The sequence below is a fragment of the Cariama cristata genome, unplaced genomic scaffold (genome assembly GCF_000690535.1).
Source record: "Cariama cristata isolate BGI_N322 unplaced genomic scaffold, ASM69053v1 scaffold23510, whole genome shotgun sequence".
NCBI lineage: Eukaryota > Metazoa > Chordata > Aves > Cariamiformes > Cariamidae > Cariama > Cariama cristata.
In genome coordinates this window covers 3,497-16,404 of record NW_009595613.1, presented here as the reverse complement: position 1 = coordinate 16,404, position 12,908 = coordinate 3,497, and the positions used below count along the sequence as shown (strand labels likewise).

At 38.8% G+C, this 12,908-nt stretch overlaps 1 protein-coding gene across 1 annotated transcript; it reads right to left on the bottom strand.

The window, feature by feature from the left end:
* Nucleotides 1-277: 277 nt before the first annotated feature.
* On the bottom strand, nucleotides 278-11,656 carry GAS2L3 (growth arrest-specific 2 like 3). Its single transcript, XM_009702784.1, has 8 exons — nucleotides 11,627-11,656; nucleotides 10,501-10,669; nucleotides 10,000-10,118; nucleotides 8,360-8,501; nucleotides 4,579-4,642; nucleotides 3,769-3,907; nucleotides 2,383-2,490; nucleotides 278-1,663 (listed from the first exon to the last, which is right to left on the bottom strand). Exons 1-8 carry the CDS (start codon nucleotides 11,654-11,656, stop codon nucleotides 278-280), a joined length of 2,157 nt encoding a protein of 718 aa, XP_009701086.1.
* Nucleotides 11,657-12,908: the final 1,252 nt, after the last annotated feature.

Here is a 12,908-nt window from a genome sequence, read left to right as displayed (position 1 = left end):
TCTTCCGCCTTCTCCCAACAGGTCAGGCTAGCAGCAAACAGGGATATTCTCTCTTCCACGGTGCTACACAGCAAGCAAGCTCACTTCTAAATATATCCAAGTAGAAGTTTCTAAACGGCAAAATACAGTTCTTACTGTAAGTTATGCAGCAAAATGTAGGTTATACCTAGTATTTCATGGTAAATGTAGTGTTATTTATTTCCTTGTCCTCAGTGTAGCAGGTACAAGAGGCCTATTTGAACAAAACTAAGACTTCCACAGAAAGTAACAAGTAAGTTTACTTTCTGGGTTTTTTACTCCCTGTCATAACAAAATAGTGATCATCTTGCCTGCTCTTCATAAGAGGACCTTTCGATACACCAGGCGTTCCTTTGTTACACGCTGTTGCTGATTTTCCCTTGGGGAGAGGCTGCTTGGCTTCTGGGGCCAAGCTTTCATTTGCTTGCAAGTTTTTGGTTGAAGGCTGACTTTTCGAGGGAGGCTGCCCTGGCTTTTTGGTCACAGCCGCTTTGGCTGAAGTTTGAGGAAGCCGTACAACAGATAAGGGAGTGCGTTCAGGAGGTTTGGATGAAGTGGGTCCAACCTGAGGGGGTTTACTGACATTTGGCTGCTTATTGACAGCTGATGGTATGTTCTTGCTTGTAGATACCAGCGTAGGTGGCGACTTTGATGCTTTGCTAACTGCAAGGGAAGGTGCAGAAGCTGAGTGTTTCAAGACCGAAGCACTTTTCGGGTTCCTTGCCAGGTCAGAAGCTGTTTGTGGAGCTTTCTGACGATGCCGAGACCCAGTTCCTGAGGTCTGAATAGCATTTTCAGAAGGAGGTTTTGCAAGGAGCTGCTGAGAACATGCAAACTTGGCAACAGCACGCAGATTTGTAACAGGCGGCCGAGCAGCCCTCAGAGCAACTGAATTCACTTTGGTTTTAGTGACAGATACAGGTTTGCATTTAGCAGGGACACACTTCTGTTTTGAAGCCATCGTTTCAGCTGTCCCGGGCAAGGGAGACAGCTGGTTTTTAGAGGAGAGGGTAGGACGCAGTGCTGGTGCTGGAGGGCCCTGAGGCAGGGCAAATTTCACCTTGGGAGCATCAGGGGACCGAATACGTTTGCGTAATGTTTCAGAGTGAACAAGAGCTGTTCTTGTTCCTGCAGATGAAGAGCTTTTGCTTACAGGCTGCAAAGCAGCAGAAGCTGGTGCGTTGTGTGCAGGAGACTCCAGTTTCTTTGAGGTGCCAGCTAATAGTCTGAAAGGAGACTGCACGCCTGTCACTGAAGACCCTTGTAACTTGGGCCTGACTGCCAATGACTTGGCTGTGGAGGATGGGGGCACTGGCACTTTTGGTGATGCCAGGACAGGAGACTGAGGACGTTTAGATAAAACCTTCTTGGCAGTGGCCCCAAGAGCTGAAACAGGAGTAGAGGGTTTTGATAGCTGATTTGGAAACATATTGACAGCTGACATTGGACTCATAACAGGAGGCTCCTGAATTCTAGCTGACGAGTTGGGGACACTGTCACTGGTGACTCCTTTCTGAAACGCCAGGATTTTTTCTTCCAGAGTTGCAAACTGAAGCACTCGGCATGGATCGTATTTAAGCAGAAAACCTTGAAGAGTGTCCCAGCCTCCACCAACACGTACCATCACATGTTTGCCATGCAGCATCTGAGAATGGAGGAGGTGGGGTGGGAGCAGGAGAACAAGAGAAATTTCTATCTTGTTTTATGCAGCATTATGTCTTCATCTTATACTAACATCTATTGAAAGTGACTAAAAATAGGACCTCCTTTCTTACAGAGAAATATTTAAAAAAAAAAAAAAGGAGAAATTATGTGATAAATAAGGTTTATGCTTCCCAATTCTTTTATTAGGTAGTTTCTCCTGCAGAGACAGGCATTTTGTGTCAGGAAATGATGAAAGCATATATACAGAAGACATTTTAACCATTCTGTCAGCATCTGTATTTAGTATACAGACTTTTGGATACAGGTTTTGTTCAAATTATGGATGTCCTCATAACAAACTCTTATGCCTGTTGAAGAGACTGCTCAACTATCCTGCAAATTATAAACCCCATGTCCAGATTTTGAACAAGCAACATTCTGAGGATATTCTATAGCATTATCCTTATTTATATTGCAAGTTGTTACTGAAATTTTAGGAACACCACAGAAAAGCATTAACTCAGTTTAGTGCAGTTGTAAATTCAGTGGTTGTAAGATCTAAGCAGCTACACCTACTCTGAATACGGGATTGGATGACGTGTTGTCCCAACCTAAATCATTCTGTAATTCTAAAACAATACCATAAAAATGAGGTATTCCACTTAAAAGCACTTCTCTCTCCATTATGAATATAAATCAGAATTCTGAGAAACTACTCACTCGTATGAAGAGTATTTTATCTCCCAGTCTATAACGTCCCTCCGATAAGTATTCAATTGAAAATCGATGGGAACAACTGCAGGGAGGATCTTCTGCTATATGTTTAACCTAGTTATTAAAATTAAAGGCATTTGTTAGTATTTTGACAGAAGTATGTGTTTAACAGTTTATCGAGATATTTAATACAAGAAAAGATACTGACCTCTTCATCCCGTAATCTAAGAGAACACTAGAATTCTATTCCCTCACAAGAAAATCTCAGCCACATAGAGCTTCAAAATGTAGAAGAAAAGATTCAAAGAAAGACAAACTGTATGTACAGACAAATATTTCAAGTTGTTCCAATCCAGTTTTCACGATTTCTTCAATTTTAAGTTATTTCTATTTTCATTTTTAAGATTTGTCCATAACACCATACATAGCAGCATCAATTCCAACCACAACCTTGTAAGACACTGTTATGGTCCCTAGAAATTGAAAGAAGTGTCTGGGTCTCTCCTGTGACTAAATCCATTGCTACAGCTGACCCAGGGCTACTTCAACATTCTCCTTAATTTTCTGGAAGGCTTTTGTAAGTTAATCTTCTATGTGACACCCAAGAAGGAAATGACTGAAAAAAGAAGAAAGGTAGTCCTCAGATAAGTCCAGGGTTAGAGGAGATGTACCCCTTACAGCCACTTAGAAACTTAACAAATTGGAAGGTCAAGACTATTGCCAAACAGGAAAAATAGTGAGAGTTTTCAGAGAGAGTGAGGATCTGGTAGCTGACATTCCCAAAGAAGCAGAAGTTTTACATGACAACACAGAAGGCCTTTAAAATAAATGAATTTGGAAGTCTCAACATGCATTTTTAAGCAAAATAGGAAAGTTGTTCATCATTCTTTTTGGACCAATTTCCAAGATGTACAAGTCATTTCCTTTTCTGCATACATATTCATTTCCAACTGCTACAGCTACAGAGGTTTTATTTAAAGTCTTTTTCAAAAGTTTCATCAAAGCCTACTTTAACATTTGATGAAGTTTTATGAAAACATCAAATTGAAGACAAGCATAGATTACAGTCATAGAATATTGACACACTAGAAAAACTGAATGAGAACATTTCTTATAGTCAAAGCAGCAATGAAGCGGGAGGGTGCTGGGAATCAAGGCAAGTTATATGCACTGAGGCATTACCTCCAAAACATATAGGACAGCATTTTGCTTACATTTAAAAAAAAAAAAAAAAAAATTGTTCAAAAGAGGTGCATACCCTTCTGTTTTCTGTTTAAGGAGGCTCACAAATATTAGATGAAAAACAACCTATGCTTACTGAGCCAGATCATACAAGTACTAAACTTACAGTTTGATTTAAAGCCCATATTACAATGAATAAGTAGTACTTACTGCCTCATGTAGCTCCCCATGGTGACAACATGACTTTGCTATGCTAATAGGTGATGGTGGTCCAGAGGTCATTAGCAGTGTTTCTTCTAGCTCAATTTCCTTCTCTAGTTTTACTAGTACAGGAGGTTCAACTCCATACCTCAAACACAAAAGCAGAGAGTTTAACTGCTAATTTACTAAAGAAAACAATAAGAAACTGATAATAACAAACACGCAAAATTCTGAGTGGATAGACTGAGAGGGAGCAGCACTAAATCAGCCAGAGGAATAACTGCCTTGATAATCCAAAGAGAAGGAGCAGCTCTGAGTTTCTAGTAGAAGCCCTCCCTAAGGTGGTCTTGGAGCTACCAGAGAAGGCAGTAAAAATACTGTCAAAACTACACAATTTAGGTCACATTCAATTTAGATAAACTGTCTTAAAGCTTCTAACTCTGCACTAGAAATAAATTAAAAGTCTAAATTTAGAGAATGATAAGGAGATACCTGCCAAAAAGCTTAAGAAAATAAAGACCTTAAAACCGTATTTAATGTTCAGTGAGTTCTTCCAAGATGTACACATATCTATAAGCTGAACGTAGCATTTAAACATACAGCTATAAAAAGCAGTGTGCATCAGCACTTCTCCATAAAAAGTCTGATAAATATTTGAAACAATACTCATATTGTACGATGGTCCTAGAAAACGTACTCGTTACTTTCTGCATGGAATTAACATGTTAATGACTACAGATTGTCTTATCTTTGTCTTAGCTTTTAATTAATAGAATGTGTTCTTCAATTTCTTGTCAGGAGCATGTGCAGATCACATACCTGGATACAATGCGCCCAATTTCCAACAGACAAAGATACACTTGTCTTGGATTCTTGTGCAAAACTAAAAGGGAATAGAATAAAAGGGAGTTACAGCTCACATTTACTGGGGGGAGGCCTGTGCAATTAGGTACAGAGAAGGGAAGATAAGGAATGGATGACTATAAGTTCGCCATCATTCTACCCAGAGGCAAGCTACGTTATCATGTATAAAGCATTATATACTTTCCAACGCTAACCTTCTGTTCCATAAAGTGTTTAAACCCATCCTGGAACTCCTGAAATCAAGCTCTTCTCTACCTCCTAAGAGAAATACACTTTACTTGGTTTTATGCTCTTCATTCTTCATGTGAGCTGGAAAGAAAGCGATTTGAGAGCTTTCCCTGCCCTATCCCCAAACACATTATTGCAGTCTTACAGATGAAAAGCATTCAACAACTGCAAATAGGAAAATATACTCCACCTGTTCATGCTCATGCGTACTGACACAGACAGGTACACACACTCTATCGGTGAACAATCATAGGAGAGTACACTGCGAGGGACCTAGTTGGCAACAGGCTGACTGGCTGCATAGCCATCCAAAGTGGTTTAAACCCTTGGCTGTGAAAGAATAATCTGGGTGATTATTTCAGCAAGGAACAGATCTTTTTTCTTATTACTTTAAAAGTTCCAGGTGCCAGCAGGGTCCATCCATACGTCCATCCAGATTCACCCAGTTTCACTAGAGATACCACTTTATGTGAGAGAGTGGCAGCTCCCCTACTCCATGCTATACCCTTCTCATTTCAGCCCTCCTGCCCCATCCACCCAGAGGTTTTCTTCAGAATTTGGGATCTTTGTGAGGCTGTATCTGAAAATCCCTGACGGTAAGAAAGAGGCGAGAATGACATTGGTTTGAGAGACAAAGACTCAGATTTGAACATTAGATACTGGCTGTGATCAGAGAAAAGCAGCAGCACCATTTCAGTTATGTTAGTAGCACAGAGTTTTGCACTAGGCTTTACTTCTCAAAGACTGTGCCCACCTTAACCCAGCTAATGCCCCATGCAGAGGCTGCTTCGCACCCCTCAATTCGGAGCAGCTCTAGTAGCTGCACGCACTCCACCATGTAGGCACACTAAATGGCGATCAGGAGAGCTGAAGAATGAGATGGAAGAGTGGAGTAATAGCCAAATGGTGTGAGGATGACCATGGCAGGTCTGGGTTTTCTTGACAACTCTGAAATTAAAACATTCAATTATTTCTACTGCTGCACTGAAGGATGGAAGAGGCAGAAGGAAAACAATGACTGTTTTGATTTTGGTTTCTCGAAACTTCCATCTTCAGGTGTGCAAGAAAAAGGGAAGCAAACAAGGCCAGAGAAAGAAAATAGTTTAAAATCTCACACACAAGTAACTACTTCCTCCTCTGTCACCATACAAGCCTCAAAACTGAGATGCTTTCAACATATTCTAAGAACAGCGGTATGAATGCTTTAGAAAACAAACCATCCCTGTGCTTTCTTAGCCAGCTAGGAATACTGCCTAATAACTCAGAAACCGAAGGCTGGGAGAAAGGTCATTCAGCTCCTCTCAACCCACGCACGACACCATTCTTATACTTCATGGTAGTGGGGGAAAGAAATGGCAAAAGCCGTAGATACAATTTTCATATGGTGTAACGTTTATATGGGCAAGTCTAACTTTCTTCACACCGTGCAGTAACAATATTCAGTAGAAACTGGAAATTCACTCTGAAGAGAAACCTAATGAGCCAGCTCTATATTTACAGATGAAATCTAACATCTTTCTCATGTTCAATTTGATATTTAAAACCACTTTGCTTCAAATAAGACTGGAGTGTTTCCTAAAGTTTCCATAAGTCAAGTATGAAGTCAGATGTTCTTGTTTACATCATCTACTCCAGTTTGTAAGTCTACTTTTTAAAAGATCTGATTACGAAGAGTAAATCTATAATAGAAAGTCGACACAGCCGTAATCTTAAAGGTACTAGAGGTCAATTAATCTTCTTTTTCCATGTGTGTGTTTTTGTAAGCTGTAACAGTAGTGGTATAATTTGCCTCAATCCAGAAGAGAAAAATCCAAATATACCCCTAGCAGAGATCAAGACATTTGTTTTGGCTTGATGTCAAAGGGTATCCTGTGATGGCTACTCTCCCTTTCTGCTGTCTCAGGAGCCACTTAATTTATTTCCTTCACAGCCATCAATACTTCTCAGGAGGTGTTGCTATACATATCTGATGGGAAAAAGATAATTGTCAAATTGTCTTTTCCCTATTTCATTCATAAAGAATGGCTTGAATGTTTGATGGAGAACATCAGTGGAAAGAACGTTTCATCAAAGAGGCTGTAAGTCTGCTCATTTCAACTGCCAAAAAGGCTCACAGAAGATATTTATACCATAAAGCAAGCTTGTGTCAAGAATTACAATCAGACTTCAAAGCACTTCTTGGCTATGAGCGAAAGCCACAGCATTAGGAAATCCTGTCTGCTTATCTCTGGGAGGCTAAACAGGTTCTAGTTACCCATCCACTTACAGGAACTAAAATGTTTAAGCAATGCAATTCATATAAGTTAAACTGAAAAAAAATATTAAAACTAATTTTCTTATAGCTCAGTTCTCCTACTCATCTGTATTTCATGGCACTGAAAAAAGAAACACTCACTAGTCAAATCAGAATGAGACAGATGCAAGTGAAGATGTTTTCTCAACTATTTTAAAAGATGAATTATCCAGTAGAGATGGCACAGGCAGTCCAACTAGGAGGGAGGAGAGCTTGAAAGAAAAGCAGTTAATTAAAACAGTGCCTCCCAATAAAGCATTAAATGGCACAAAGACTTCAAGAAAATCTAGTAAATATTGTGACAAATTCATTTGATTACTGAAAACAAAGGTACTTTGCAGTTTTTTGCTATTCTGCTGACAGGCAGATATTTTGCCTTTTTTTTTTTAAAAAAAAAAAAAACAAACCAAAACAGTATTTGGCTTGCCGCACAAAGGTTTGTCTTAATTTTTACTGACATACTAGCTGGTATAAGAGCATTTCATTATTTACCATGTGATGAAAGCACAGTTCCTATTAATTAGCAGTCAAAAAAATTTTATTCCATCTGGAAGTATCAGTCTAGAAGCTGTTTGTTATAAGGGACAGACTGTGCACTGGGGCAGGCATACACACAGTTGGCAATATTTATTTTTATAACTATCTCATTAAATGTGAAAATACAAATGGTTTAGAGTCGTATCAAGTAGGTCCCAAAGTAAATGTTAATTACCAACAGACTGTTGCCACTTCAGGCACAACACCCTGATGTAATTACCAAATTTAACAGCCATGAAGGCATTATTCTGAGGGCTTTCTGCAATAAGAATGAGCTCTAATACCAAATAAAGGATCTTATTGTGAGTTGACTCCATGGCCCTGTGGTCTTCCCGCACAGGGAAAGCGAAACCACACTTTTCTCCTCTGTTTCTCAGTGGGCCTTTTCACTGAAGGAAAAACATGCGAGTTTGCTGCACAGCCATCACTCCCCCTTTCACCCCAAATGACAACCTTTAAAAGTTTGGAAAAGCATCATGCAAGTTAGAGCAGTCACTGAACTGATTTTTCAAGGCTCTTACTTGAAGACTGCATTAAAATAAATAAAAGCATTAATAGCTTGCACGAGACAGGCACAGTTGTGACAAAGGCTTCAAAAGACTATGTACAAGAGATCTCCCTGACCAGGTAGTTATCCACATACAGATCAAAGCAAGTCTTACAAAAAGATAGATTTACCTAAACCTTCAGATTCAAAGAGATAAGTCTCATCAACTCCAAGGGCCCTACACCAGTTAAGAAAGTTGGCTGTATTATCTCTGGCAAAAAAAGATCCTGATGGAGCATCCTTCTTACATGGAACTTTTCTCATAGGAAAATTCTGGCAAAGGAAGAAAACAAAAAGTACATTGTGCATCAGCATTGCCAACAGATTTCAAAGCATATTTGCAAAGGAAAATAAACCCTAAATTCAGAGTACAGAAACAGTGGTTAGTAACTATTTTGTTTCCAATCCACCATGTATTCTATTAAAAAAGCTACACTAATGTAGAAGGCATTCCACCTTATCACTGTGAACCGTCACCGAGTGAACGATCCTTAGCTTTGCAGCTTCTCCCAAAGCTGCCCATACAGTTGCTTCCCAATTTCCCCACATGCTGGGGTACAAGTCTTACTGGTGGTTTTGCAAGTCTGGATAATTATTCCCCCTTCCCAAGCTCTGTTCACAGCAGCGGAATGAGCACAGCTAGAGAACCCCAAATCAACTAAACTATACTTAGCTGCCAGATTTCAACATTTTACAGCCTGTTCTAGAAAGTGGAGGGAATTAGAAGGGAGGAAGGGACGGTTTCCCTTAAAGCAATTCAGTACTTTTGTTTTTTAAGTTGCTGTCTTCAAAACTAGAAAAGCAGTTCAAAGATGCACAAGTTGTGGATCTTGTCCTCCTTAAAAAAAAACCTAAGGGTTTGCAGCATTCATGTATAAATGCATAAATATCATTTGGCATCCTAAGACTGCTGTCTTGTCCCCTCCAAATAATATTAATTCTAATATTAGTAATTCTATTACTTACTGGTAAATATCCATTATTTAAAACTATTGTTTACTAGATAAAACAGTGAAAGGTAAAGACACAAAAAAATGGTCTGGATATGGTGAAACAGTTTCTTCTGCCTCCAAAGAAAACACGACCAATCAGGGCACATTAGCTGGTGATCTACTGTTTAACAAATCCAAACATTCCTGTAGCTATATGAGGTACCTGTACATTGAACATATGCTACCTGCACCAGTGTTACATGGTTTTGTACTCCAAAGTGACAGATCAGTATTTTTCATTGTACAAACACAGACTGGAAGTTGCTTGGGATTCACGTTTCAGCTCAGCCTTGGCTCCTAACAAACACACTGAAGCTTATCTTCAGGTACATCTCCATTTGGACATTTTCATCGCTCACCTATATGCTAGGTTTAGGCTGACCTACATGCTAGGGTTAGCCTGACCTACATGCTAGGGTTTAGCCACCAGTTTCTGGCATAAAACGCACCACCAAGTGCCAATGGATATCCACACTGATGTCAGAGAAACGAACTCCAGCCTTGGACTAGATCTTCCTCTGGCAAGACTTCTACTGAAATCAAACTCAGAAACCTAGTAAGGACCTTAGGATTTGATTAACAAAGCAAATAAGTAATGTGTTGCATGAGGCCAGTTTATCCATCTATGAAGCGACACTGTTGTTAATCAGTCTCTGGATACACAGCACACAGAACGCTCGCTACTTTAGGAAGTGTCACTCACCTGCTTTCCTTTTACTACTACTTACAATTAAAGAGTTTATATATGTATTAAAAAAAAAAATCACAATATGACTCACCCTTAAATTATTTGAGCTACAGCATTTTTTAATTGTGTTTTGAAGAACACCAACCAATTGGCAGAGTAGTACCCCATTATCAAGTTCTTCTAGCAGTTGTTCTGCTTTGACTTCTATTCCTAAAAAAAGTCAGTATTAGAGTTACTCCATAGAAGGTGAAGAAGTTTCATATGAATTTAAAGGCAACTCAAACAGCATTCCAGTGTAAAACACTGAAAATTAGTAGAAATTTGAAAGTAAACTAACATCAAATATCCACTTAATTAGATTTTAATTAGACTAACAAGACTCAGAAATATAAATTAGAACCATTAATCATCCTACCTCCAAGAGGTGGCAGCTAATAAAATCTGAAATTGAAGCATGCATTTTAATGCAATTCTCCTAGCCATTCAGGCTCAAGTCCACCAGATCATAATAGTACTATAGATATTAAGCATTGCCTGGAATATTGGAAAGTGCTTTGAAATTTATTAGACAGTGATTTATTTTTAACCTCACCCAGCAAGCCAGACAGCCAGATTGACAGATCTTCTTGCATAGGCACCAAAGTTGCTTCATGCCGCACAGATATCCATTGGTCATACAGGTACACATCTGCCAAACCTGGTCCATGCCTGGGAGTCAGAGGACTTCGGGGACTTAAGGGAAGGTCATCTCCAAACCACACCTGCAGAAGATTTCAGTAAGCTGAATACAGCAAGCTCTAATATTTGCAGTTAGATGATGAAAATTTGCAGTTCTGAATTATCCTAAAGATCTATTATTCAAAGAGTAAGTGTTCATTCTCCTTCAGGCAGATACACCAAACTAACACACAGTAATCACAAATAGTGCAACTCTCATTATAACTCCTGCATCAAAAGTATTACTACATTCATTCTCTTGACTTTGGATTTAAAATTACATACTTTCCTGAATAGTAAAGAAAGAAAACACGCATTAAATTTGTGTTGTTTTTTTTTTTTCCTATGCACATTTTAAGTAATGAAGTCTGCCGTTTATCATATAATTTACTACAGACTACTGATTTCACTGATCAAACGTTTCAGAGGCATTTTGTGTTTAAATCATTAAAATGCTAATATTAAAAGAGGAAACATATTCCCATGCAAGAACATAACACAATTCTTGAACATGAATCCTTAGCATTTCTCTTAAGGATTGCATATTTTCAAACTGAGAGGTACCTTACATTTCAAGAAAAAGGACCACACTGAAATTTCACTTACAAGAAGAGTCCTTCTGGTATTCTTAACTACTTTCCTTCAGTTCAGTGTGTGTATAAAATACATTTATTTATTTATTTATACTTAGGTGATTAACTAGAATATAGAGTTTTTTAAAACACCTCTTAATCACCAAGCAAGTTTTTCAATAATCTCAGCCTCTGACGTCAAAACCTTCTTAGGTAACAGCGCTTAGGAAGAGAAAGGATTACCTATGTGATGTAACACTGGGTTATCTATCTTGTCACATTACTCCATTTGTAAATTTTAAAAACTAGTTTTTTAAAAAAAAAGTTATAGAGATAACTGGGGATTCTAGCATTTCATCTGCTTCACGGTAGATTGTTGCATTAAAAAAAAGTATTATACAGGATTCAAACATTACAAAAGACATTTACCTGAACTGCATTCTGCATGGTCACCTGCATTTACAGTAGTTGCTCTCCTTGGGGAAAGAGAAAAGAATTTTTAATACAGTCCCTCCTGCTTTCATGTAAATCGCAAGAAAAATCCACCAGTGCCATTTTGAAAAAATTGAGAATGAGTCTAATCGGGAACAGAGGGGGAAAGAGGAAAGTATCTTAGTAGCTAAGGTTTTGATCCAGTTTTCAGTCAACTTCAGTTCTTTGCCTTTAAATAAAGCAGCAGTTACTACGGCACAAAGTAGCAACTACCTTCATATGCATAAATAATACTCAAAAGTTTGCATGATTTTAAGGAGCTGTAAGGCATTTACTTTGCCAAAGAGAAATATAAATACTTCAAACAATTCTTGCATTTAACAGTGTTGGCATTCACCCTTTCCTTCTAAGCTATCACAAGTGTATCTTGAACACGCATGCATACACATACATGCATCCTGAGTTACATTAAATACTTTGAAGATTATGAAAATCTTAAAGCAAGGAAATAATTTTGAAGAATGAGATTTCTTCTTGCATAGAAACATGACATAAATCAATGTCTTTATTAATTTCTGTTGGGATTTTGACTTTCCAGGCAGCTAGCACACACCTGTGTTTTCAACAGAATACCGCAAACTATTGAGGCAATATGGTTATCAGGACAATTCCCTGGCAAAACAATCCTTAAGGAAAGTTTTAGAGGCTGTCTGGTCAACACTTCCTCTCCTGAAGCCAACACAGTATTTTCCAGCAATGCTTTCAATCATAGGAAAACCCAGCACAAACTCTGCACTGGGCTGGGGATCAGCAAGTCTCTCCACGTGGGCTCCAGGTCTAGAGACACGCAGTATTACCAGGTTAGCCGCACACACGGGTACCAGAAGGAATTTGCTCAGCGTAATTCTCCACAGTGGTAGTGAAGGGCATTACAGTCTGAAAATGTACCTATCTGTGTCTTGAAGCCAGTTAAAAACGACTTTCTTTCTCCATTACCTAATAGCTGCAATAAAACTTCATCTTACAGATTAAGCTGGAAACCAGACTGCAGACATTGCCAGACAGTTTTAAGCTATGTTTTCCTTTAAAAATCAGTAACTTCCCTCTCCTGTCCCAAATATTTATACATAGATGGCATTCTTCTCTCCTCTTCCATCTGTTGCACAACCTGGCCTTCCTACGACAAAAGGCCGAATAGCCCACCACAGAAGACCCAATTCTTATAAAAATTCTCCCCCTTCCTCTTACCAAGAAACCAGAACAGTGCTGTTTCCTCCCC